At 40.0% G+C, this 22,935-nt stretch overlaps 1 protein-coding gene across 1 annotated transcript in view; it reads right to left on the bottom strand.

The window, feature by feature from the left end:
* Nucleotides 1-21,820, bottom strand: part of LOC138625175 (solute carrier family 12 member 2-like) — a 28,605-nt gene extending 6,785 nt beyond the window's left edge. Inside the window, exons 1-18 of the mRNA XM_069705915.1 lie at nucleotides 21,072-21,820; nucleotides 18,869-18,994; nucleotides 18,007-18,082; nucleotides 17,100-17,195; nucleotides 16,161-16,300; nucleotides 15,959-16,069; nucleotides 13,299-13,407; nucleotides 13,014-13,141; nucleotides 12,125-12,209; nucleotides 11,328-11,476; nucleotides 7,113-7,220; nucleotides 5,747-5,870; nucleotides 5,560-5,661; nucleotides 4,715-4,870; nucleotides 3,082-3,181; nucleotides 2,332-2,443; nucleotides 2,111-2,251; nucleotides 1,815-1,921 (exon numbers count right to left, since the gene is read on the bottom strand). Coding sequence (XP_069562016.1) covers nucleotides 1,815-1,921; nucleotides 2,111-2,251; nucleotides 2,332-2,443; nucleotides 3,082-3,181; nucleotides 4,715-4,870; nucleotides 5,560-5,661; nucleotides 5,747-5,870; nucleotides 7,113-7,220; nucleotides 11,328-11,476; nucleotides 12,125-12,209; nucleotides 13,014-13,141; nucleotides 13,299-13,407; nucleotides 15,959-16,069; nucleotides 16,161-16,300; nucleotides 17,100-17,195; nucleotides 18,007-18,082; nucleotides 18,869-18,994; nucleotides 21,072-21,524 — 2,423 coding nt within the window. The 5' untranslated portion in view covers nucleotides 21,525-21,820. The remainder of the gene's footprint in view (nucleotides 1-1,814; nucleotides 1,922-2,110; nucleotides 2,252-2,331; nucleotides 2,444-3,081; nucleotides 3,182-4,714; nucleotides 4,871-5,559; nucleotides 5,662-5,746; nucleotides 5,871-7,112; nucleotides 7,221-11,327; nucleotides 11,477-12,124; nucleotides 12,210-13,013; nucleotides 13,142-13,298; nucleotides 13,408-15,958; nucleotides 16,070-16,160; nucleotides 16,301-17,099; nucleotides 17,196-18,006; nucleotides 18,083-18,868; nucleotides 18,995-21,071) is intronic.
* Between the last annotated feature and the right edge of the window lie 1,115 nt (nucleotides 21,821-22,935).

The following is a 22,935-nucleotide window of genomic DNA, read 5'->3' on the forward strand; positions in this document are numbered from 1 at the left end:
TCCATTTTAATCTTTGGTTGTCTAGTTCTTTTCTTTAAAACTATGTCAAATCAAATTATGAACTTGATATGAAGACAGAATTTTAGCTACAAAGTTGCACCAAAGGATAAAATGATTTCAAATGCTTTAATAATGATTTTTTTTGGAGGATTTCAAAATCAGTTTTTTATTACTACTAAAATAATCTGATTATTTTAATATCTATTTTAATTAAAAAAAAAGTAAACTGAAAGTTTAAATTCATTTGTCAACCATCTAAACTAAAGAACTGTACTTCTTTATCCTTGAATCTGCTGAAATCTAGCAAATAAGTCCAAATCAAAACCTCCCACTGGACAGTGTTACGTGCGGGGGATGAGCTGGGTGGGGCGGCCCATTGTATGGTTTGCCCAGCAACTTTTTTCCCCTTAGTTGTCCTCATTTTGTACTTTGATTTCCTAATTTTAAGGAAAATAAAGCTGTGGGTTGGCACCCTTAAATGTGTTTGTTTTGGCGTCCTTTATATGTTTCGGGCTCCAGCAGAGGCCTTCATTTGTCAATTTATTTATCTAATCAGGAGGCCATAACAGACGGTATATGTACAGTAAGGTCCAAAACTTTGAAGCACGTTTAAGATTTTTCACATCTTTTATATAAACGTGAAAAAAATACTTGTTTTAGGATTTAGAAACATTTTGAAACACAAGGTCGTGAAAACACACACACACACACGAAAAGTGAAAAAGAAAGATTTCAGATTCTGCACTATTTCTGTCAGCAATTAAACTGAAACATATCAGTGCCATTGACTGTGTTCATTTCTTTGTAAAGGCTTCCTTAACTTTAATCCGACCATTGAACCAACGTAAAATGACATGCATTATAATTTACTGATCAGAGGATTATTCAAATCAACCAATTTGCAGCCATTGTTCAGCCGTTATAGATATGACAGTGCTTCATGTTTCTACTGCTGACTAAATAGCATTGTGATAGAGGGATATATTGCATCAGAATTTATTTTTTTCACGTGAGATTATTAATTCCTAACGAAAAAGGGGCTTTGTCAGCATCATCTCATATCGACTGAAGGTTTCGAAGGTGCATCAGGATGAACACCTCAAGCTTTGTTCACTGAAAGATGGAAAAGCAACAAAACTGCTCAAGGATGTTTTACCCTAATTAACACTTCCACACATCAGATCAGTGTATCCTTATTAACAGGCCTGCGATATACAGTAGTATATACAGTAGTATATCGCAGGCTCTTAAGGTTGTTATAGTTAAACCTCCACTTAAAAAGCCTACACTTGATTCAGGCGCATCAGCAAATTATAGACTGATATCACACTTGCTCTGTATTTCTAAAAGCCTTGAGAAAGCTGTTGCGTTAATTTGGACACCATTTCCACAGGAGGGGATTGTTGGAAGATTTTCAATCAGGCTTCAGAGTTCATCAGTGTGCAGAAACATTGCTGGCTGAAGTCACCAATAATCTCCTTATTGCCTCCAACAATGGACTCGTCTCTACAGGCTACTTGCCCTGCTCGATCTCAGTGCTGCATTTGGAAAGAAACCGCTCCAGGTGGTTTAAATCATATTTGTTAGGCATATTTAAATTTGATGGGGAGTTTCTCTTTCCGACTGCCAGGCACCAGGTTTTCCTTCCAGCTGTTGACTCGTGTTGAATTTGAATTGTTGCATTTCCCTCTATAATTTAGTGAGCTTCTTTTGTACGGACCTAATGCCCTGAGATGACGTTTTCTTGTTATTTTTTTTGCACGATATAAATATTATATTATATTATACAAAATGTAAGTTAAGTCAGTCCTTACTGTAGAGTGTTGATGTAAATCTCCACATCTCTCATGTTTCCATCACTCCAGTTGTTCTTGAAACCCATGACCAGTGTGTTGGGCTTCAGACGCCCCAAACCAACAGCCTGAAGGAAAAGTTGCATTTTTATCTTCCTTGTAATCATTGATGTGAAGTTATTTTCTACTTTGATGATGGCAGTATTGGAGACAATAAATACAATGACAGAGGATTAATCCCCACATCAGCTGGTAGAAATGTGTGAAATGAAAGTGAAGAAGCACCGCTGGTGTAATCTGTGTCCAGGTGTTCTTACCTGAAGCAGCAGCTGGGCTCCTTGTCTCAGGTTGTCAGCGAAAACAGGAGCATAAAAGGACTTGATGCGTTTTTTATTGAGCCAACGCTGACAGCGGGCGTGATCCTGAGACAGCTCCTTCATGTTCGGCCGACGGGACACCTGCGGCGGGCGAGAGACACGCAGGTGATGGTCGTGGAAGACAAAGGAGAAAACAACAACAGGCAGTAGTCTGTACGCACCGTCCTGACGTGACCGCAGACCATCAGGCTGACGTTCTTGGTGAAGGAATGAACCAGCTGAAGCAGAGCAGGACGGGAGTTTGGATAACCAGCCAGCACCAAACACTGCGGCCTGTAAACGTACATTTCACACACTTAGAAGATTAAATTCAAGCAGTTTAAAACAATACTACTTAAAAAAATAAAATAAAAAAACAACTTTTGAATGTGATTTCTTTCAGGTTAAATGGAATTCAAGACATTTTGGCCCAATAAAAACAAAAAAAACAAATCAACTTGATACATTTCATTCTGTTAGTAACTACAGCTTTTCTACAGGATGTTTTTATGTAAAGTACCATGAAACAGTACCAGTAGATACGGATTTAAAGGATTTTTCTGGTTTATTGCAACCTGGCACATTTCCCATCTGTTCACTGCAGCTCTATGAGTCCTGCTAAACTTACAAATTCAAGGACACAAAACAGTATACTATAATATTTAAAGCAAAAACTGCCAGCTGTCTGCAGCTTTCCAAAAATACTGAATGTTTGTGTTTAAATGTCACTAAAAGGAAAACCAGAAATAAACAGGAACAGTTATTTTTTTGCTGACAGCATTAAGGTTCTCCATTCGGGCATCTGACTGATCACCCTGCATATTCCTTCTCAAATAGACCAGAACTATCCTTGAAAGCATTTGGTTGGTTTAAGACCCCAAACAGATATTTCTGCCCTTGCGATCAAAGCCCGAATCAAACCTCGTACTGACCTGAAGTTTTTGATGTGGTCCTCGACTCCAGTGAGGTTCAGACAATGAGTCAGAGCCTGGTTGTAAATCAGAGCCTGAGTGGACGAACCCCAGTTCACATCTACAGGAAACGGCAGGATGGAGCAGAGCATGTGAGTGGATTGGGGAGATGATGGTGCGAAGTGTCAATAAAGTGAAATAAAAAGAGGCAATAGTGTAGGACAGTAGACTGTTTGAGCAGCGTTGAGATTGGGAGGCTCCGAGGTCAGGATTACGAGATCACAAGATAATCAAACAGGTGCTCGGTTTTTGAGGCACTTAAAAGAGTATTTCATCAAAACCTTACAAAGGATCCGAAGGTGGCACTATTGGGTCTAACATCGGTGTGCATTGATGGAAGAGCTTCAAAAATATATTGATAATATTGATAACAGCAGCAACTAAATGCATCACAGCTAAGTGGTTAAAACCTAAAACCCCCAACATATAATATTTGGACTGAGAGGGTACAACAAATAACATATTCATTAAGACTCCAAAAATAAATATTTTCTAAAAGAGGGAGCCCTGCCACTATTATACCAACACAATAAAGTGGTCTGAATTATACCTGTATCACTATCTTCCCCACTTAATGCACCTCACTGTGGATTTATACATTCATGACATGAAGCACACACACAACTTCCCTCCCTTTCATTTTCTTCTTTTTTTTGTTTTTTTGGGTTGTTTTGTTAGGTTTTGTTGTTGTTGTTGTTGTTCTTATTTGTAGTCCTTTTCTAAATTGCATCTTTGTTCTATGCCAAGTACCAATATTTAAGCTGGAGAGAATTTTTTTTTCAGTTTTCTTTAATTCTATTTCATAGCAAATATACACATATATACAGCTGAATTTAAAACTAAGTTAAAAAACAACAACAATTCTGACAAAATCCAATGATTGTTGTATCTGGGATGTTGGTTGAACTGCTCACAACTCACTGACATGTGCAACCTGCAGTGATGAAAGAAGTATTTAGTTCCTTTGCTGAAGTAAAAGTATCAATTTCACAGTGTAGAAGTACTCTTATGAACAAAACAAATGAATTCATAGTTGAACTATTATTATTAAAATAAAATCAAAAGAACTGAATTACATATTATGCACAAAAACAACATATTACTATAGCATATTTATATTTGGACAATAATTATTGAAGCATCGCTGTAGGAACAGCCCTGATGTTACAGCTGGTAAATGTGGGACTAATGTTCCCCGCTCCTTCCTGCTTTATCAATAATTATACATCACTGTTCATTACTGATGACATAACATTTTGGATGTTACTGTCATGCACGCTGCACCATGGGAAATGTGTATCCTTCAAAAGAAAAGCACAGCATCAGAGATTCTGTACATTTTAAAATAAGTTTGACTTTTATTTTTTCATATATCCACCAACTCAAAATTGCCCATCACCCACTTTTGGGTTGCGAACCACCAGTTGAGAACCACTGCATTATAGGGGAACTGTAGGACATTTTGTTATTCTCTGCTATACTGGAGATTTTTGCCACTTGACGAGAGGCAACAGTTTCATTTTAGCAGTTTTATTATTTTATTTTATTATTTGTTCAGAAAATATTTTAAAAAATAACCCCATCGTGTTCTCACCAGGTTTCTTGTAACTGACGTAGATGTAAAGAGCGAGAACGATGAGCAGAGTAACAAGAGCCGCCCACCAGTTGATGACAAACATCACCACGCAGCACAGGATCGCCCCCGCAAGAGACACCCACATGTTGTAGTATTTGAAGCTGGGGCGCCACCCTGTGGTGAGAAACAGGAGTGGATTTACATTACAGCAGACCAACAGAATGATTGTCATGACATTTTCTGGAGTGGACAATTTCTATGAGTTTCAGTTATGCGAATACTTTGAAATACTCAGAGCCGTCATTGAGGCAGAAATGATCTCAGCGTTTGAATTCAGGTGTGTCGTATAAAACGCTATCTGAATCCAAGTTTTGTAGACTGTCACAATGTCATTGCAGCTCCAAAGTATATAGAAATGTAGAAAACACCACACTGACATGTTAACATGGTTAAATATTTGATTTTCAATGGATGGAGTCTTTAGCAAGATAACCCAACCAAAATATGAATTGCATGTACAATATACACAAAGTTCTAACATCCAAGACTTCAAACACGGCTGGCACACTTCTGAAATTGAGTCAAGCCAAAAATTCAAGACTGTTTAGTGATCAGCAGCAATGGCAGCTCTGCAACTACTTGCTACTAGTTACATGTATGTGAGTATTCAGTTGTATGCAAAAGTTTGGCCTCCCGTTGGCAAATAGCATATTCTGTTAGTTTGCTGAAAATAAGTAAATGTAACCATGAAGCACAGACAATAAAAAGTTTGACTTTCTTCCAGTGTTCTTGCACTGTTACGCTTAAAAAAAAATAGGAAAAACTGGAACAAATTGGAGTTCATTTCCAGTGTCAGAGTTTACCTGGCGAGCCAGCCAGGGAGGCGTGGAAAACAGAGAAGTTGATGAGAGCGTACGAGGCCAGGAAGAAGTTGGAGATGATGGGAGCGATGATGTTCAACTCCGCTGACAAAAGAGAGGTTTCATATTTAAGACCATATATTCATTCCATCTCTTGCTTAGGACTTGAAGCTTTGGCTGTGCTGCCTACCGATCAGGATGAAGGCGAGTCCAATGCAGAAGGTCAGAACGTAACCACGGAGAGGCTCATTGTTCTTCCCGTAACCCTTCGCGAACACACTGAGCCCTGGATAGATGTTGTCCTTACAGAGGGCCTGGAATCACAGCAGCTTTTAGGAATTCTCTGATTTCAGAGAGATTTGGCTTTAAAACATGGATTTGGGTTTAATGAGTTTCATAGCCCTTGTATCCGACCTGGACGGGTTGAACTGGAACAGGCTTAGACCCCCCCTGCATGATTTTGACCAATGATAATGTTGAGTGGAAAATTTCACTGTTGTTTTTGGAAATAGTTTAACCAAAAACAAGATTCTGTCCACTTACTGGCTTCTTCCAGTGCCCTCAACAGCATGCTATGGTCTTAAGTCCATGAAAAGATATGCTCAGTTGTCAGGTTCCATACTTAACTCCCATGATGACAACTGTACCTCATCAAACCATAACATACATCCAATTTACATGGAATAATTTGCCTTAACTTCCATGCGGTAGTTGTATTGGACCTTTTAATTGTGACAATCTCCAGGCCTTCTCATGTATTTTGCTTGCAAAGTTGAGACCGAAAGTTCTTCTGAAATTAGGCTCCTGTTAACATTGTGTTTGCCAATTACTGTTTTTTGGTGATGCATCTTTGATTTACAGCTATCACCAAATCACTATTGTACTTGAGATATGATGAAATAACATAAACCCGGAAATCCACTGGTATTCAACACACACTATTCCAAAAAAATACAAATCCCGGGTTTGAAATGACATACTTCCTTTAGTACACCAACAAATAGTGCTCTTCCATGTGAGGACTCTTGTTTGTGTAGTACTTGTAATAACTGCAGCTTTAATTATTTTACCCAGAAATCAACGTGTTTTTGTGCCTTCTGTTGAACACACTCAATAAACACACTGATTCTTCTGTCCGGCAGCAGCAGTGAAAAGGAAACACTTTTGTGTGGCGTTCAAGAACACCTGCAGCTTCCTCAGACGCCTTCATTTGAATACTCTTCATGCCAGTGGCCCCGCCCCCTTCCTCTACGGAGCCAAGATCGTGACCGTTAAGGGTGGAAAGTGTCCGATTTTTCTCACCTCTTTTTTGGACTGTTTTGAGTGCATCATCCTGGTACTTGTAGTGCACTGTATGTTTCTGTGCTTGACAGTGTGAACGCACTGATGCACTTAAAACAGTGAGCGTTAGTACACAAGTACACCATTTGGAACACAGCAAAAGCCATGGCGGCAGTTTGTCAAGGATTTTTAAGGCAATCAGGAGCAGTCAGATTTACCAAAACCCCCCAAAAAACAGCTGAAAGAGTAATGAAATAAAAGAGTTGGTTCCTGACCTGGAAGACTTTGGGTGCGCTGACCAGCGAGGCCAGAGCCGAGGACAGAGTGGCCGAGAAGATTCCCGCAGTGATCAGAGGGCCGAAGCCCGACACCAGACTCATCACCTGGATGACACACAGACACCTTTAGCGTCACAATGACCAATAAGAACACATTAAAAGACTGCAAACAAGTATGACATCACATGGTGAGAAGGAGAAGTATATGCCTTTTGGATGCCAAGACATGACTGCTTCTGGGATTTTTGGGGCGGAATGCATCCTCGGGTTTGCCGGTCGTAACATTTTATCACCTGTTTACCGTCATTAGATATTCAGTGTAAGGAGTACTCACTAGCAGATAGTCAACAGTGTCCTTTTTTTTGTTTTTCCGACACCGTCGTTGAAGACACTGTAAATATGTGTCAGCTGAAGCACATTCTGAAGCATAAGAATTCACTGCGGTAAATGGTGATGCAAACTGAGTTAACCCTTTCCCTGCTAGTGGTCTCAGTACCAGGACCTGTCTCTATCTGTTATAAAACCACCACCACCACTAAAGGTGGCCGTGCCTGGCACATTCAGCGTAAAGGCCATCTCGGACCACTATGACTTAAATGGATCGAGCTTTGTTGCGCTTCATTTCTGATGCAGCTCTTTTTTTTAGTTGCAGTTGAGAATTCAGCTTCAATAAGATCAGTACCACTGACCCGTTGTTATAAGGATGGGATTTACTCATTAATTTACAGTTTGGATTAGGAGGAAGTAAGAATGCCAGAGTTTTCAGATGTCACTCTGGCCTTGTTTTGAGATATTGTATTTTAAAATTCTTCCAAATGTCATATCCATAGAGCCTAAAGTTGTTTATATTGGACTTGTAGAGGAGGTTTTTTTTTAAGTGGAAAAAGTTGGAGGTTGCCTCATACAGGAAGCTGCTCTGATACAAATCCTGAGAAGTAACAGTTTAAGGGAATTTGGGGTGTTTTCGTCTAATTCTGTGTGTGTTCTACCCCCCTCAGTGTTTTCAAAGCGCAGCAGCAGGTCCAGCATCCCGACCACATGCAGCCATTAAATATATTATTGAATGAATCAAGCGCCAAGCCTGAAACTCTCATCCCTTACTCACTTACGGACATCATGATGCTGGTAATTTGGTAGCCATGTAGCCTAAAGAAGCTCATGAATTCTATGTAGAGATCTGATTGTGTATCTTTCAGCTGCTGAGTTAAAGGTGTTTCCTCCTTTAGTTCTTCACACTCTGTGACACTGTTTGCATTCAATGTTTGAAACATGTTGCTGGCATTAAATTCAAAATGAGCATATATTTTTCATCGAAAAATAAAATGTCTTAGTTTTTGTCCCAGCTTTTTTTCAAATGGGGTTGTACCAATATTATGAGATGTTTCTTGGCACAAACACCCAGATCAGATTTATTCAGATCTGTTTTTCAATTGATGCACATTTTACAGAGCAGAACTCAAAATACAGGATTCAAATGAAACAAGAGCAACTGTTTCTGTCTGTGGCGACGCACGAGATAGTGCTCTATGTCAGCGATATCAGTGTCAGTGAGCTCTGTGTGTGTGTGTGTGTGTGTGTGTGTGTGTGTGTGTGTGTGTGTGTGTGTGTGTGTGTGTGTGTGTGTGTAGGTGGACGTTGTCAATGCTCTCATTCAGCTCTGACCAGCGAGAACCTTGTGACTCAAAACAACAGTCGCTATTATCTTTGCTGCACTTTGTTTGGAAACAGCTTCATCGCACACATTGACACACACACACACACACACACACACACACACACACACACACACACACACACACACACACACACACACACACACACACACACACACACACACACACACACACACACACTGCAACCATCTACATTATATCCATATACAGAGAAGCATAGTCAGAGCAGCAGTCTCACATGATTCACAAGCTTGTTAAGTTTTGCTGATGGTACTTACATACTTTTACTTGGGTATGGTTTTAAATGCAGCACTTTTGTTTGTAGTGACGTATTTTTTGTGTTGTTTTACGACTTCTACCTCACTGAAAATACTATATAACAACCACAACTTGCCAATGTTTCTTTTTCTACAGTCATAATTTAAGTAAATTATTTGTTAATCAGAATGCAAATGAAGTGTGGAAAAAAAACAGCAAAAGGATTAAAATGGTAAATAGTAACACATAAGTTGTATCTCTAAAGAGTTGGTGGTGTGTGAGGTGTGTTAGCAGCGTAAATCAGAGTGTAAAGTGTTTTTCTTATAATGCAAAGATAGTTAAATCTAATATCATGTTCAAGTTTGGAGCCTTATCAAAGTCTTTACAGTAACCATCTCTGTTTCCTTCTCTTTGGTGGCACCTACAGCAATAAGCTGTGTTTTCACCTCCCAGAGATCCAAACAGGCCCTGTGTTCTAATATCCATACTACCAAACTACTTACTATATCAGAAAAATATTTAGTATGTCCCAATACATAGTATGCATTGCCAAAAGTACCAGGATGTTCTACTACATCCGGTTGTATTTTGCCGTCAGCAGGCCAGCATGCTAATCGAGCTGTTCTGACCCAGAAGAAGAAGAAGAAGACATTAAAAAGAAGCCTGCTGGCATCCTTTTTTTTGGATAAAGTGGGTCAAAGTTCAAGACACATTTTTATGATGAAGTATTATGTCCAAATTGTACACATACTACATGCAACAGTACATAGCCTACATACCGTACTAAAAGTCAAAAGAAATAATATGCGATTTGGGAACGTAGAGAGTGTCGCCTGTGTAATGTCAGTCAGTTGAAGAGCGAGTTGAAGAGTTGCTTCAGCTCCTTCTACCCTCTTTTCCCTGAAATGTTTCCAAAGAGACGGAGCTCCTTCAGTTTGTAACAATAACATTGTGCGAGGGCTTGGATCAGTCGGCCACAGGATCTATCACCGTTGTGTAACCTCATTTAGTGATAGATTTCAACTTAACTATTTTACAAAAGAAAATTTAAGAGATTATTACTTAAAAGCAACAATAAAGGCAGCGCTCACTATCCATATAACAACACCCCTGAGCACACACACAATGCACAGACAGACAATGCCGGGAGTGTAATCTGACAGTTGTTCCTCCAGCGACTGAATGTGATCAAACTCCTGCTTTAGCGGAGCGTTCACGTGTGTGGACGATGGGAAATAGGACAGCAGTGTATCCTGACACGGCACTGTCGCCAGTGTGTAGGCTTCCACGGAAAACAATAGCTGTGGGCGTTATCCACGCACGTCACTCTGCCAGTGTATGCTGGCCTTTATGTAATACAAATTCCTGAGCTTGTCTGAGTGTTTTCAGTGAAACAAACAATGAAATGCCTCTAAATGACTTAAAAGTGAAAATTGATCAAAATACTTTCTCTTAATGAGACACCTGCTTTACTCATGTGCTGCAATTACTCAGTATTTTGTTTTAGCCAACAAGCCAGCATCTAACAAAAGCATTGAAGATTTTTTTAGGGAGTATTGGTAAATTATTGCACCTACTGACACTTTGGATGTGAGGTTTTTAGGAGAAATCTAATTTAATTTGACCACAGGAAACAGCCTGGATTACACTCTCCATCTCTCCCACCCTTAACTACATGGAAAGTAAAGATTCATAGAGTAATGGGTAATGGAATTGACTTTTTCCTAAAATGGATTCTATGCAATTGGTATAGAAAAAGGTACAGCAAACAAATACTGCTTCCAACACCATGGATTCAGTTGAGGATTGCATGAAGAGACACAAGTCACTGAGACGTTGTGAATCCACAGGAGAACTGTGGCAACTTCTCAAAGATGCTCCCAACAACAATAGCCAAGTATGTGTGCATAACAAAGTGAAAGTGTTGCGATCAAGTGGCAGCTTTGGCCAGAAAGATGGAGGGTTGGACCTGGAACTGATTTTATATCTAAATCAGTATGATTTCTCATGCGAGACACACAGGCTGCAAGGCGCATTGCAGGTCCTGTCATTGAATTATTGAGTTTCCCTTTGTTAATGTCCATCAGTGTTAAGTGTTTGAGGTCACATATCGTACGCAGGTTGTTAACGAGGGCGCTGAAATGAAAATCGAGACGCAACACGCACATGCCACGCAGGCTCCGTGTCCAAGACCTGAGGCATTTCATCGTTCAAGGACATTTCAAGCAGTGTGCGACGCTGTCTGACACGAGCATTGGTCATTGGTTGGCTGCAGTGTTACCTGGAAGTTGTTCATCAGCCCGTACTGACACCCTCCCTCCTTGCAGATGGAGAAGTCGTAGCCCAGCGTGCAGGCGGCGTCGGTGCAGTTCACCGTGTCGCTCACCGTGTCGTTGTGATCACCAGTTGCATCTCGTACGATGCAGGCGCCTGAAGACGCACAAATCAACATCAACATTAGCAACCAGTCTCTCTCTTTGCCCTCCCTTTTTTATGTTACGGTAGGTTTGTGTGCTGCACCGTTAAATCATCTCCCCCTCGACCTTTTTTCACCATCATTTGTAGTTTGTTCAGTTTGATACAAAATGTAAGTGTTTACAACTTGTGTGGTCTCTGTTCTGCCAAAATCCAGTTGAGACTATCAGTCCACTTTCAAAGTGAATCTATACCTGTGATGTACAGACAACTATTTTTTTTAATCATTTTCATACAGACAATAAAAACATTTTTATAGAATCTAAGAGATACCAGAACGTAACAGCATTTCCATGTTAGTGAAACATAACACAACAATATTTAAAAGTTCAACCAGTAGATAATTCAGATTATGAATACTAAGTCAAATAAAGTATTTTAGATCAGACATTTTTTGAGACTCACAATCACTGAAAATCTTAGAATTATATAAATCAGTTGTTCCCTTGTGATCCATGACAATACAGAGCTGCAGGCAAAACCAAGACATTAAATATTTGAGTTTGAGAATTCACTTACATACAGCTGCAAATCTCAGAAACCTGAATTCAATTTCATGTAGAGTTTCCTGATTAGTATTAAAAGTAAATATATAATATGAACCTGCAGAGAGTGCGACAGCCACGTAGGTGAGTCCTGTGATGAGAATGGCCAGCAGGGTGCCTTTAGGGATCGCTAACTGAGGGTCCTAAAGATAGATAACATGATATGATATCAGGATCAAATTTATTGTCTGCTCAAGCTTGATTTTTACAACACATCATATACAAAAGAATGCAATAGACCATTTTGCAAAAGAAAATAAAAAGCACAGAGAAAATCAGATGCAAGAAATAGGAACATTATGAGCAGCAGAAAGGATGTGAAGGCGAAGAGGGATAAAAAGAAGAGTTTACAAGTTTGTAAAATTAACTGGCCAACCAACCAACCAACACGACAAGGTTAAATGTAGTAAAGCTTTCTATGTAGAGACATTTTGACCATTTTGCAGTATTTTGACTGTAAATAACAGAGTGAGTTTTTCATAGTTCACGGACAAATAAAATGACTTGACTTCAGGCAATGTTCGTTGTCAAAAGGCCCACAAAAAAGACATTTTTGAGCCATCCAATCACATATTCTTGTAATTCAATTCACCAAAGTGTTTACAGGGCTTGGATCGTCAGATATGGAGTTGTGTGTCGTCTGCATATCAGTGGAAACAGATGCCATGTTTGGATAATAGTAATGGCAGCATGTGAATAAAATAAAAACTGTGGCCTTGGATTGAACCTTGGGGCACACCATGATAATGTTTTACTTATTCTGAACAGAACAAGAGAAAGAGGGAGCAATAAATTATTTGCCACCTCCGGAAGTCTAGTCTCCAGTCGAGAAATGTGGCACAGAGACCAACCCAACAATCCTAAAATAAATGTAAACCTGCTACACTTCTGAGATCAGCCATTACTAAAGAATGCAATCAGTGTCAGATGCAAAATGTAAAACCCACAGTGAGGTCTCCGGAGATGTTGGCTCCAGCCAGGATCCCAGTGGCTGCAGGGAAGAAAATGGCGAACACCGAGAAGAACGACTCATCCTCTCTGAAGTCTGGGCCAAAGTTCTCTAAGAAGATGGCAGCTGTAGTAGAAGGGAGTCAAAACAGAGAAGTACTGCTTGGAAGCCAGACTATTGATTTCAATTCCACCACTGCAAATGTATACATACATACATAAGACTGGCAAAAAGCAAAACCAGGGGGATTATTATTGGGTAGAGAAAAGGCACACAGACTCACTGTGGTAACCGAAGAATCCTTTGGGCTCTTTGTTTTCTATTGGAATGAAACTTCCTATGAAGTAATTAGCAATGGCTGCCAGCAGGATGAAGAGGAGGACAATCTGAGCCTAATGGACAGAGACAGCGAGAAAAGGAATAGATGGGGAGCAGGGTATATTGAAGGAAGATTTTGTTAGATTTTCTAATCTGAATTTACCCGAGAGCAGGAATTGGAGTGGTACGCACCTGGATGCAGTTACAGCACTTGCACTTTACTCTTTGGTGTATTGTGACTTTTTCTCGTACACCAGCACTTCTCACAAGATGCCAAGTACCCTTTTATCCCTTTACTATATACGGGTGGTTGGGGGATTCATAATGGCTCTCAATTCTCGCCTGCCAGCTTTTTTCTGTCGGCTGCTTGTCTAACTAACATTAGACCATGTGTCAGACCATGACACAGCAGAGCTTTGAAAGTCAAACGCTTCCCAACCAGCGAGCTAACATTAATAACAATCCTAGCAGAAGATCCTGTTGATGTAAAGTCAGCATCAGCAAAAGCACCAAACAATTCAGTTTAACCCCAAAACATACACAGCAAATTCACAACTTTGGAATAAACTCTCTGAGTTCAAATCAACTCTATTTGCTTTGTTACATGTGAGACCATCGAATTCTCTCAAGCAAGGTAGAAGAAACTCTTTGCTAGGAGTTGAAACTCTTTGCTAGGAGTTGATTTTTAAGACTTTTCAGGAGTTGAACCTTTGAGAGTTAAAACTCGACTCCCATGAAGAGTAAATTTGACTTTAACCCTGAGTTGTTTGAATATGAAATCTTTCACAGTGTTAACAGTCAACATTTAAAAGACTGAATTATCTGACATTCATGGAGTTAAAAGTTCATCACACTATATAAAGGTCTGAGGTAATACTGACTACAAGATTACAACATATTTACCACAGATTCATATTTAACAACTATATGCAGTGTGCAACAATTAATGCTGCATAAAAACTTCTTGTAACAAGCTGCAAACTATGCAATGTTTTCACACCAATTGATTACTTTTAATGCCGTGATTGCTATATATCTTACATTCCTACCTTGTACACTTATGGTTTTGAATGATAGCCCCGTTTTATTTATCATTATGACTTCATTGAAATATTAATAAACAGCATGTTTTAACAAAACTAAATGTAATTTCTGCCATTCACTTGGATTTAATTTGGTTGCTTTATTCTTAAAAGTTACAAAGGAATAACTAAGGCATGCTGGGAAATGCTAATACGGTAATAAAGCTGTGCAGTAAACACTGTTGAATGATGCTCCTCAACACTCAGCGAATGAACCTCAGAATATTACCCCACCAGAGATTAACACTGAACACAAGCTGGAGTCTAACTTAGAAAATAAACTCCCAAAATCAAACTCTTTGTTGAACTGCAGGATATTTCACTCCAGAAATTTGCTGTGTATCTGTGCCATTTCTGTAAATATATGAACATTGTATTCATTATTATATTATTATTGAATTTATGCTACCACCAAATATTCAATCACATCTTAATTTTCTGCTGTTCATATCAATTTCGGTCATCTTCCGCTGGAGTTCAAGGTGAAGTCACCATTGTTCGGCTGAATGCTGCAACTTCCTGTATCCATTCCAACTTAAAATCCATCGTTTGAAGATCTACCGTTAAATACATTGTCCAGGGCAAAGCTTCATGATTTGCTGTCACCAGTCGATACACACACTGACGTCAATAAGTAGAGTGCTGGCACTTATTCCCCCCCCCCCCCTTCAAGCATTGGATGACCCCATCAGCCTACCAGCTAGAGCATTTGCACATATGTTTGAATCTGGGGTGGTAGATTGAGGTGGTACATCCAGAAAAACCCGGTTGTACTAAGAGTTTTCATTGGGTGATCCCCAGCAAGTTAGGAAATTGCGAATAATATTCCAATTTTTAAAACCTAGCTGATGTTTGATGAGCTTAAACCAGTATATTTGGACAAGAATATCAACAAAACTGTGAAGCTCGAGTTAAATCCATTATAACTGTTTGCAATGACAATTTTGATGTGTTGATGTTTGGTGAATATATTGTTTTAAAGACAAAATGATCTAAGTTTAGTATGGTGCTAACTTTTGCCAATTAGCACTAGATAAAAACTACAAAGTCTGATGGAGATGTTATTTGTTTTGCAGATATTTGGTCATAAACCCAAGCATTGGACACATTTTCAATTTGACCTGATGATGCCACAAGAGGAAAGCTTAACAGATATTAAAAATATTCATGATGGAACACATTTTATCCACTCGGATTAATGAATATGTAGACAACATTTCCTCAAAATAGTTCTAATAGTTGTTGAGATATTCTAGTCTAGTCTAGTCTAGTGTTTGACCAATTAATTAACATCGAGAGGCATAACAGCTAAAGACAAAACCTGGTAAAAAAAAAAGTTACTTTTCTAATTTATAATTTTCATTACATTGCAGATACACAGGTGTGAAGTTTTCCAATCAGAAATGCAGGACAGGAGTTGAAAGGTCTGTCAAATGAACTTCAGCAAGCTGGGTGAGTCACAGCAGCAAGGGGAAATGCTTCATTAGAAGCTTCAGGCTTACAATCATTTACACTGTGGTCAATGCTTGATTCACAGTCCTACCTTGGCTTCCCACTCCATCCCAGCGACAGAGATTCCCAGCAGCAAGAACACGGTCAGAGTTCCAACGATACGAATATCATTTAGCTCGTCAGTCATCAGGGCATCGACATCCTGCAACCAATAAACACATCAAGATCAATATGAGAGTCCATTATCATCAGACAGAAATATGTTTGAATAATTATACCAAAGCATTTCTTACACTGAGTAACTCGACAACGGTCTCGGCAAAGCCTACGACGTACATGGCGACGGCCACAGCATTGGCGAAGGCAAAGATGAGACCGATAGAGCCTCCGAACTCAGGCCCGAGACTCCTGGAGATCAGATAGTACGCCCCTCCTGGACACCGAGGTTTTCAATCATCATGTCAGCCTCGTCGAAAGTGAATTGATGTCATTTGGTCTTGCTAGACCTAAATTCACTGTGTGAATAAATGGGTCTGGCTACACTCCATAGGGAATCGCTTCGAGTCGTTGCATCCTAGTGGGCGCAGACCTCAGGTTTATTTTGAAACTATTTGACCAGCTTATGACCAATTGGCATTGACCACCATATGTGGCAGAACTTCTCCACCGCTGAAACTACATTTAGAAAAAAATGACTTTAACATCATTGCACTCAACCATGGACATTAAACACTGATTGGTCCACCCTTCAGAGGGCTGAGCAGACGTTAATGCAAACAGAGTTTCCAAACTATAATCACAACAACAAAAACTAAAGCTGTCTATCAATAGTGTTGCAGAGACAGGCTAAGAAGTTACCTGTACTGCAGCAGACAAGTTCATTCATGTTACCAGCCTCAGAAATCAACAATTAACGCACGTCAGATTAGAGCCCAAATCAATCCTTCTCAGATTTCAACATTACACATCTACACTTTTGGGAGGAGATTGTATGAATCCAGCCTATGTGGTGGAACTGATGCTAAAAAAACACTACTGAGGGAAACAAACGGTCTCAGATTGAAGAATTTTTTGGTTTAGTCCAATATTCCATATTTTTGTTAATAAATGAAAATAAATAAAAACACTTGAAATTCCTAAAAGCAAGCTTACAGACCTTCTTTATAAAAAGTGGGACTAACCAGGTGACATTTTGGAAAAAATAAGAAGTGTATGTGCGGTGGGTGTCTCACCTCCTCGTACAAAGCCATTAGTTGTTATAGCAGAGGTAGACAGGCCAGTGATGGTGGTGACCACAGTGGCCATCAGAATGATCGCAATGGTCAGTCCTGTGTTACAAAAAAACAAGAAAAATCTGTGAAGTTACAGATGAGTGAGATATCATCTACCGTGTTACACAAATTTACCAAAAAAGGTGTCAAGTGTCCATAAATTGATGTGTGTTCAGGCTGAATGCAAAGTGAATTTTTGGGGCAGCGCAGTTCGCCCCACAACAAACTGAAAACATGTGCACATGTGCAAAACAGGGCTTTTCTTATTGTTTTATTATTCCAGTTTATGAACACTCAGAGGTAAGGTGGAAAAACTGGATTTAATAAGCTTTGCATATCATTGTGCTTATATTGCTAGCTACCTACTGCTACCACCTGCCAAGTTTGTACACTGGGTATTTGCGACCAGTAAAGAGTTTTTAAGTATGCAAAAAGTAAAATTGGCATAAACAACTGAAGAACATTTGCTTTGCTGCTTACCTATACAGTGCTGTGTATGTACTGTGTAAGAGGTTTAGGCACTTTAGATTTTTAGATTCTCATCCATCATCTACAGCCACAATAACAACAAAAGGTTCTGCAATAGATGGTCTGACCTCCACAGCCAGTCTGGGATTATATGAAAGACAGAAAACTGGCTATGTTGTAAATCCACAGAAAGCTTGTGCCAAGTTCTTCAAGATGCTTGGAGTAACTCACCTGCTAAGTACCTCGAAAAACTGATTTAAAGGCAACCAGGGCTGTCACTAAATATTGATTTGATTTTTTTCCCCTGTTTGATGCACATTGCGGGATTTTGATAAAATGAACTTTTAAAGTGCCTAAAACCTTCAGACAGTATTGTATCCTCTGACTGAGTTTTACTTACCGATTCCCGCCTGTCCAACAATCCAGGACATTCTGATGAAGAGCATCACACCCCAGATATTCAGCATGCAGCGGATCTGCAACACACACACACACACACACACACACACACACACACACACACACACACACACACACACACACACACACACACACACACACACACACACACACACACACACACACACACACACACACACACACACACACACACACACACACACAGTCAACACCGTGGGGACCGTAGACTGGATATAAAGATGGACAACATGACAGCTTAGCAGAAGTGAAGCCAAAATATTTCAGAAAAGGTGCACTGCGATCTTACACTAGTGAGGTCATTTTACAACCAGTAGTGATCGGTGGGTGCAAAGTCCAAAACAATCCAGATTGCAGCAGCTGGTCTACATGATGTTCAAGAGTTGTGTTCAGTGCTCACATGCGGGCAGGAGGCGGGACCTTATAAACACATTGCACAGATTCTGGTTGCACATCACGTCCCCAGTGTAAGATACCATGCTTCACTTTTAAACAGTGGGAGTAAGTGGTGACTCGTCTTCCATCTTTACATATGGTCTATGGTGGGGACCCGCATTTTGAAGGAGAATCCCCTAAATCTGTTATTTAAGTGTACTCTAGATTCCTCTTCTAGCTATCCAACCTTAGTGGCTGTAACAGAAAAAATATTTGTGAGCAAGATACCAAGATTATTTATTTGACTGAATGAGGACTTTCACTCTTGTGTGCTGTTAAATTATGAAAATAATCTCTGGTTTTTCAAAACAGAGTTTGATTTAAATAGCATATCACAATTATATAAGCAGATTGCGTCTTTAGCTTCCATCCATGCCGGAAACACTCACCAGGACTCCTTTGACCCAACCAAACTTGACACTTCCTCCTTTGCCCTCCTTGGCTGCTAAGGCCGCCGCCGCCTCCTCAGCGGCTGATGGCTCTTCTCCATTGGCCAAACCATCCTCAAAGTTTTCCTGACAATCAATTAAAGCCACAATAAAAAGGTTAAGATAAAACAATAAATAGGGTAGAAGGACAAAGTGGATCAGAGCTGAACGTCCTTCATTGGGTTCTAAAGCCTGATGCCTGGAACACGTTTCAAATAAATTGGGACTGTGGCACATTTACCACTGTGTTGCATCACCTCTTCTTCAAACAACACTCTGAAAACGTCTGGGAACTCATGAGGCCAGTTGATGGAGTTTTGAAAGTGAAATGTTGTCCCACTCTTGCCTGATGTAAGATTTTAGCTGCTCAGCAGTTCAACGTCTCCATTGTCATATTTGCTGTTTCATGATGTGCCAAATTCTTTAAATGGATGACAGGTTTGGACTGCTGGCAGTCTACTATGGAGCCATGCTGTTGCAATATGTGCAGAAGATTTTGTCTGGATGGCAGCATATGTTGCTCCAAAACCTGTATATATTGTTCAGCATTAATGTTTCCTTCCCAGATGTGCAAGCTACCCATGCCATGTTCACTTATGCATCCCTGTTCTGTCGGAAGCTGGCTTTTCAACTGTGCGCTGATAACAAGCTGGGTTGTCCCTCTCCTCTTTAATGTCAAGTTTGGATTTGTCAGAAAACAGGACAGTTTTCCACTGTAACTTAGTCCAACTTAAATGAGCTCAGGCCCAGAGAAGGAGCCTGTGTTTCTGGATCATGTTTATATCTGGTTTCTTCTTTGCATGGCAGTTTCAATCTGCATTTGTGGATGCAGCGTTGAACTGTGTTCACAATGGTTTTCAGAAGTGTTCCTTTGCCCACTCCAGAATTGTGTCTATTCTTAATGCAGTGCCATCCGAGGGCCCGCCGATCCCGGTCATACAATATTGGCTTTCGGCCTTGTCCCTTGCAGAAATTTCTCCACATTCTCTGTATATTTTTTATGATTTCATTTATCATAGATTATGAAATTATTCACAATTTTACATTGAGGAACATTATTTATTGTCTGTCCATGCAGTCTTTCACAGAGTGATTAACCCCTCCCCATCTTGACTATCTCTGAAATGCTCCTTTTATACCCAATCATTGATCTGTTGCCAGTTAACCTAATTACTTGTGAGATGTTCCACCAGGGGTTTTATTAAGCATTACACAACTTTTCCAGTCTTTGGTTGACCCTGTCCCAATTTTTTTTTAAATTTTTTTTTAGACATGTTGCCATCATCAAATTCAAATGAGCATATATTTTTTCATAAAACAATAAAATGTCTCAGTTTCAACATTTGATATGCTGTCTTTGGTCTGTTTCGATTAAATACGGGTTTACATTATTTGCAAATAATTGCATTCTGTTTTTATTTACATTTTACACAGCAAGGTTGTACTTTCTTTTTGCATTTTTAGCAAAAATGTGAAGAATTTGTATGGTACCACCAACTCAAATGTTACAATTTGCTAGTTTTCTAATATTTTGTTCAACATCTGAAAGTTGTTGTCTAAATCAGACAAAACTTGGCCAAATAAAAAAAGTTGATGGAGCAAACAATTGATTGATATTCAGTGAAGCTGGGGCTTTTAGGTGCACTGGATGTCTGGGGTCACTGGGCAGCAGCATGCTTGGCTTACGTGCTCACTGTTGATGTACAATGAAGGTTATCTTGCATAGAGTCGGTGCATAACTGCAGCGTCACAACAGGCAGCATTAAGCGGAGGGAAGAGTGAGGGGAGTCTTTTCTGTTTACAGAAATATAACTGATTTCGGTCAGGTGGACAAGAAGGAAGTGATAACTTCATATTAACATATGCGGTACTCAAAAAACTTTTATATTCTAAGAATGTATTTTAACGATTACAATGCTACTCAGATTGTGCTGATTATGAACTACTTCTAATCTAACTCATATTTTCTTGAGAATACTTATAAAATTAGGATTTGGGGATTTACATGTTGGGTTATTGATGGGTTTTCAAATTGCGGCAGTGCATTTAGTAAAATAAGCAGCTAAAAGTTCTGAATACTTCGACCTAATGTTCCCATTGGTGCGTTAAACTTTTGCTCTCTTATCTAGCGTTAAGTAACTTAAAGGGAAGACCGTGTTATTACTTTATCGAGTTCATCATGCAACTCTGCCAGCGATGGTCTGGACATCTTCTCCCCGAAAGGCGCAGCAGTTTGCCGGTAGAACTCAATGTTGGGCACGGCGTCGATGGTGTTGTGTCCGAAGGTCCTCATGTAGTAGGTGTTGGAGTGGGAGTCGGAGATGTGCGTGTGCCCCGTGCCGGTTGAATGGAGGCTGACGGAGTCGCTCTTCCCAGTATCCGGCTCGTGGAAGACATCGGGTGGGAGCCCAATGTCCCCCGCGCCGCCCGAATCCATGAACCCCACCACCTTGAACCGGCCTTTGGAATCCTCAGGAGGCCTCGATCCATCGCTGGAGCCCGGGGCAGGTGCTGGAGGTTGACCGGGCGCTGCAGATGATGCCTCCGTCACCACATCCACCTGGAAGCGGCTCTGAGTGGAGTCCTCGCTCTTCAGAGAAGGTTTTTGTCCCGACATATCCGATAAAACCAGTGCCAATGATGCACCGAGAGATAATCGGTTATCGTGTAAAAAGCACGTGATCCAAAACCACGGAATTTATTTGCAAAGAGTCAGAGCGGACGGACACACAGAGAGATAAATCATAAAACTGGAGTCCAAAATAAACATTTAAATATAAAAGTTACAAACAGCCATTTACTCCTCTCCGTCCTCTGGGTACGGAATGCGCCAGGACGCACGGGGAAGATCAGTGCATATCGTGCGTAAAGGCAACCAAGTCTCTCTATTTCCCTCTGTGTCTGTCTCTGTTTCACCACACACGCATTTAAGGTGTGTATGCGTCTGTGTCTGTGCTTGTGTGTGTGTTAGCATTAAACAAAGACATCTGTCATGAGTGCTGGGGACACACTGAGACATTCACACAGAGGCCAAGATACGCACGAAGGGAGGCAGCAGCAGCATTAGCATAGGGAACAACAGCTGCTTTCTCTGCCACAGCTCTTGATGCTGAAGCCAATCACGGAACAATACAAGGGCACAATGACAGGAACAAGTTGGACCAATTTAACAGATTTATCTTTTTTCAACTTGCTATTTGAAATTCCGTTTTTACAGTTAGAGGCAACACGTCTTCATCACTAATTCACAAGTTCTAAACTTTATTAAAAACAACGAGGCACACCATGGACCGTGTTAATAATGCTGATAATCCTGACAATAGAGATGGTTTATGTTGTGTTATGTCAACTTGTAGCTGTAGTGGCATGCATTCCATTCTGTCCCTGCTGGTGCTGTTTGTGGTGCTGAAGGAAGCGCCTGGTGATGAGGACCACTGTGAGGAGTAACTTTTCAAAACACTGACCCCGTGTGGTGAAAATTATAATATTGAATCAGAGCAACCTATTTTAAGCTGTCCTGATCAATAATGTCTAATGTGATGGAATGCCTGTGTGTTTATGCTGCAAACCAATTTCCCCACGGGGACAAACAAAGTTTCTATTATTATATATATAGATATTCTATCTGCAGTGTGCACTGACCTCACAGAATAACACTGACTCAAAGAAACTTAAAATTTGGATTGGGAAAAACATTTTTGAGAAGTCAATCCTTAAATTGAAAGTCATTTAAAAGTTAATTATTTTTAATAGACTACCTATAAAACACTACAAAAATAATACAATTTAACAGTATAAAGCTCAGATGATACATGCCCATATTCATTTCTGTGACATGTTGCAAAGCCTGTTTCTTTCAAGCAGTAGGAAATTGGAAGGAGGATGCCGTCCATCTGTTTAGCATGTGTCGAGTCGGTCTGACTTTATGATCCATTTTTTGAATGAGATTTGTGTAAGTTTGAATGAATGGCCCACACCGTGTGTAATAAATAAGAAAGGGTAAAGCAGCTTTTTGATACTGGCAAAAT

Source organism: Brachyistius frenatus, unplaced genomic scaffold, assembly GCF_029030835.1.
Source record: "Brachyistius frenatus isolate BFR_SWC_R1_liver_20210118 unplaced genomic scaffold, ASM2903083v1 Contig_60, whole genome shotgun sequence".
In the NCBI taxonomy this organism is placed as follows: Eukaryota; Metazoa; Chordata; class Actinopteri; family Embiotocidae; genus Brachyistius; species Brachyistius frenatus.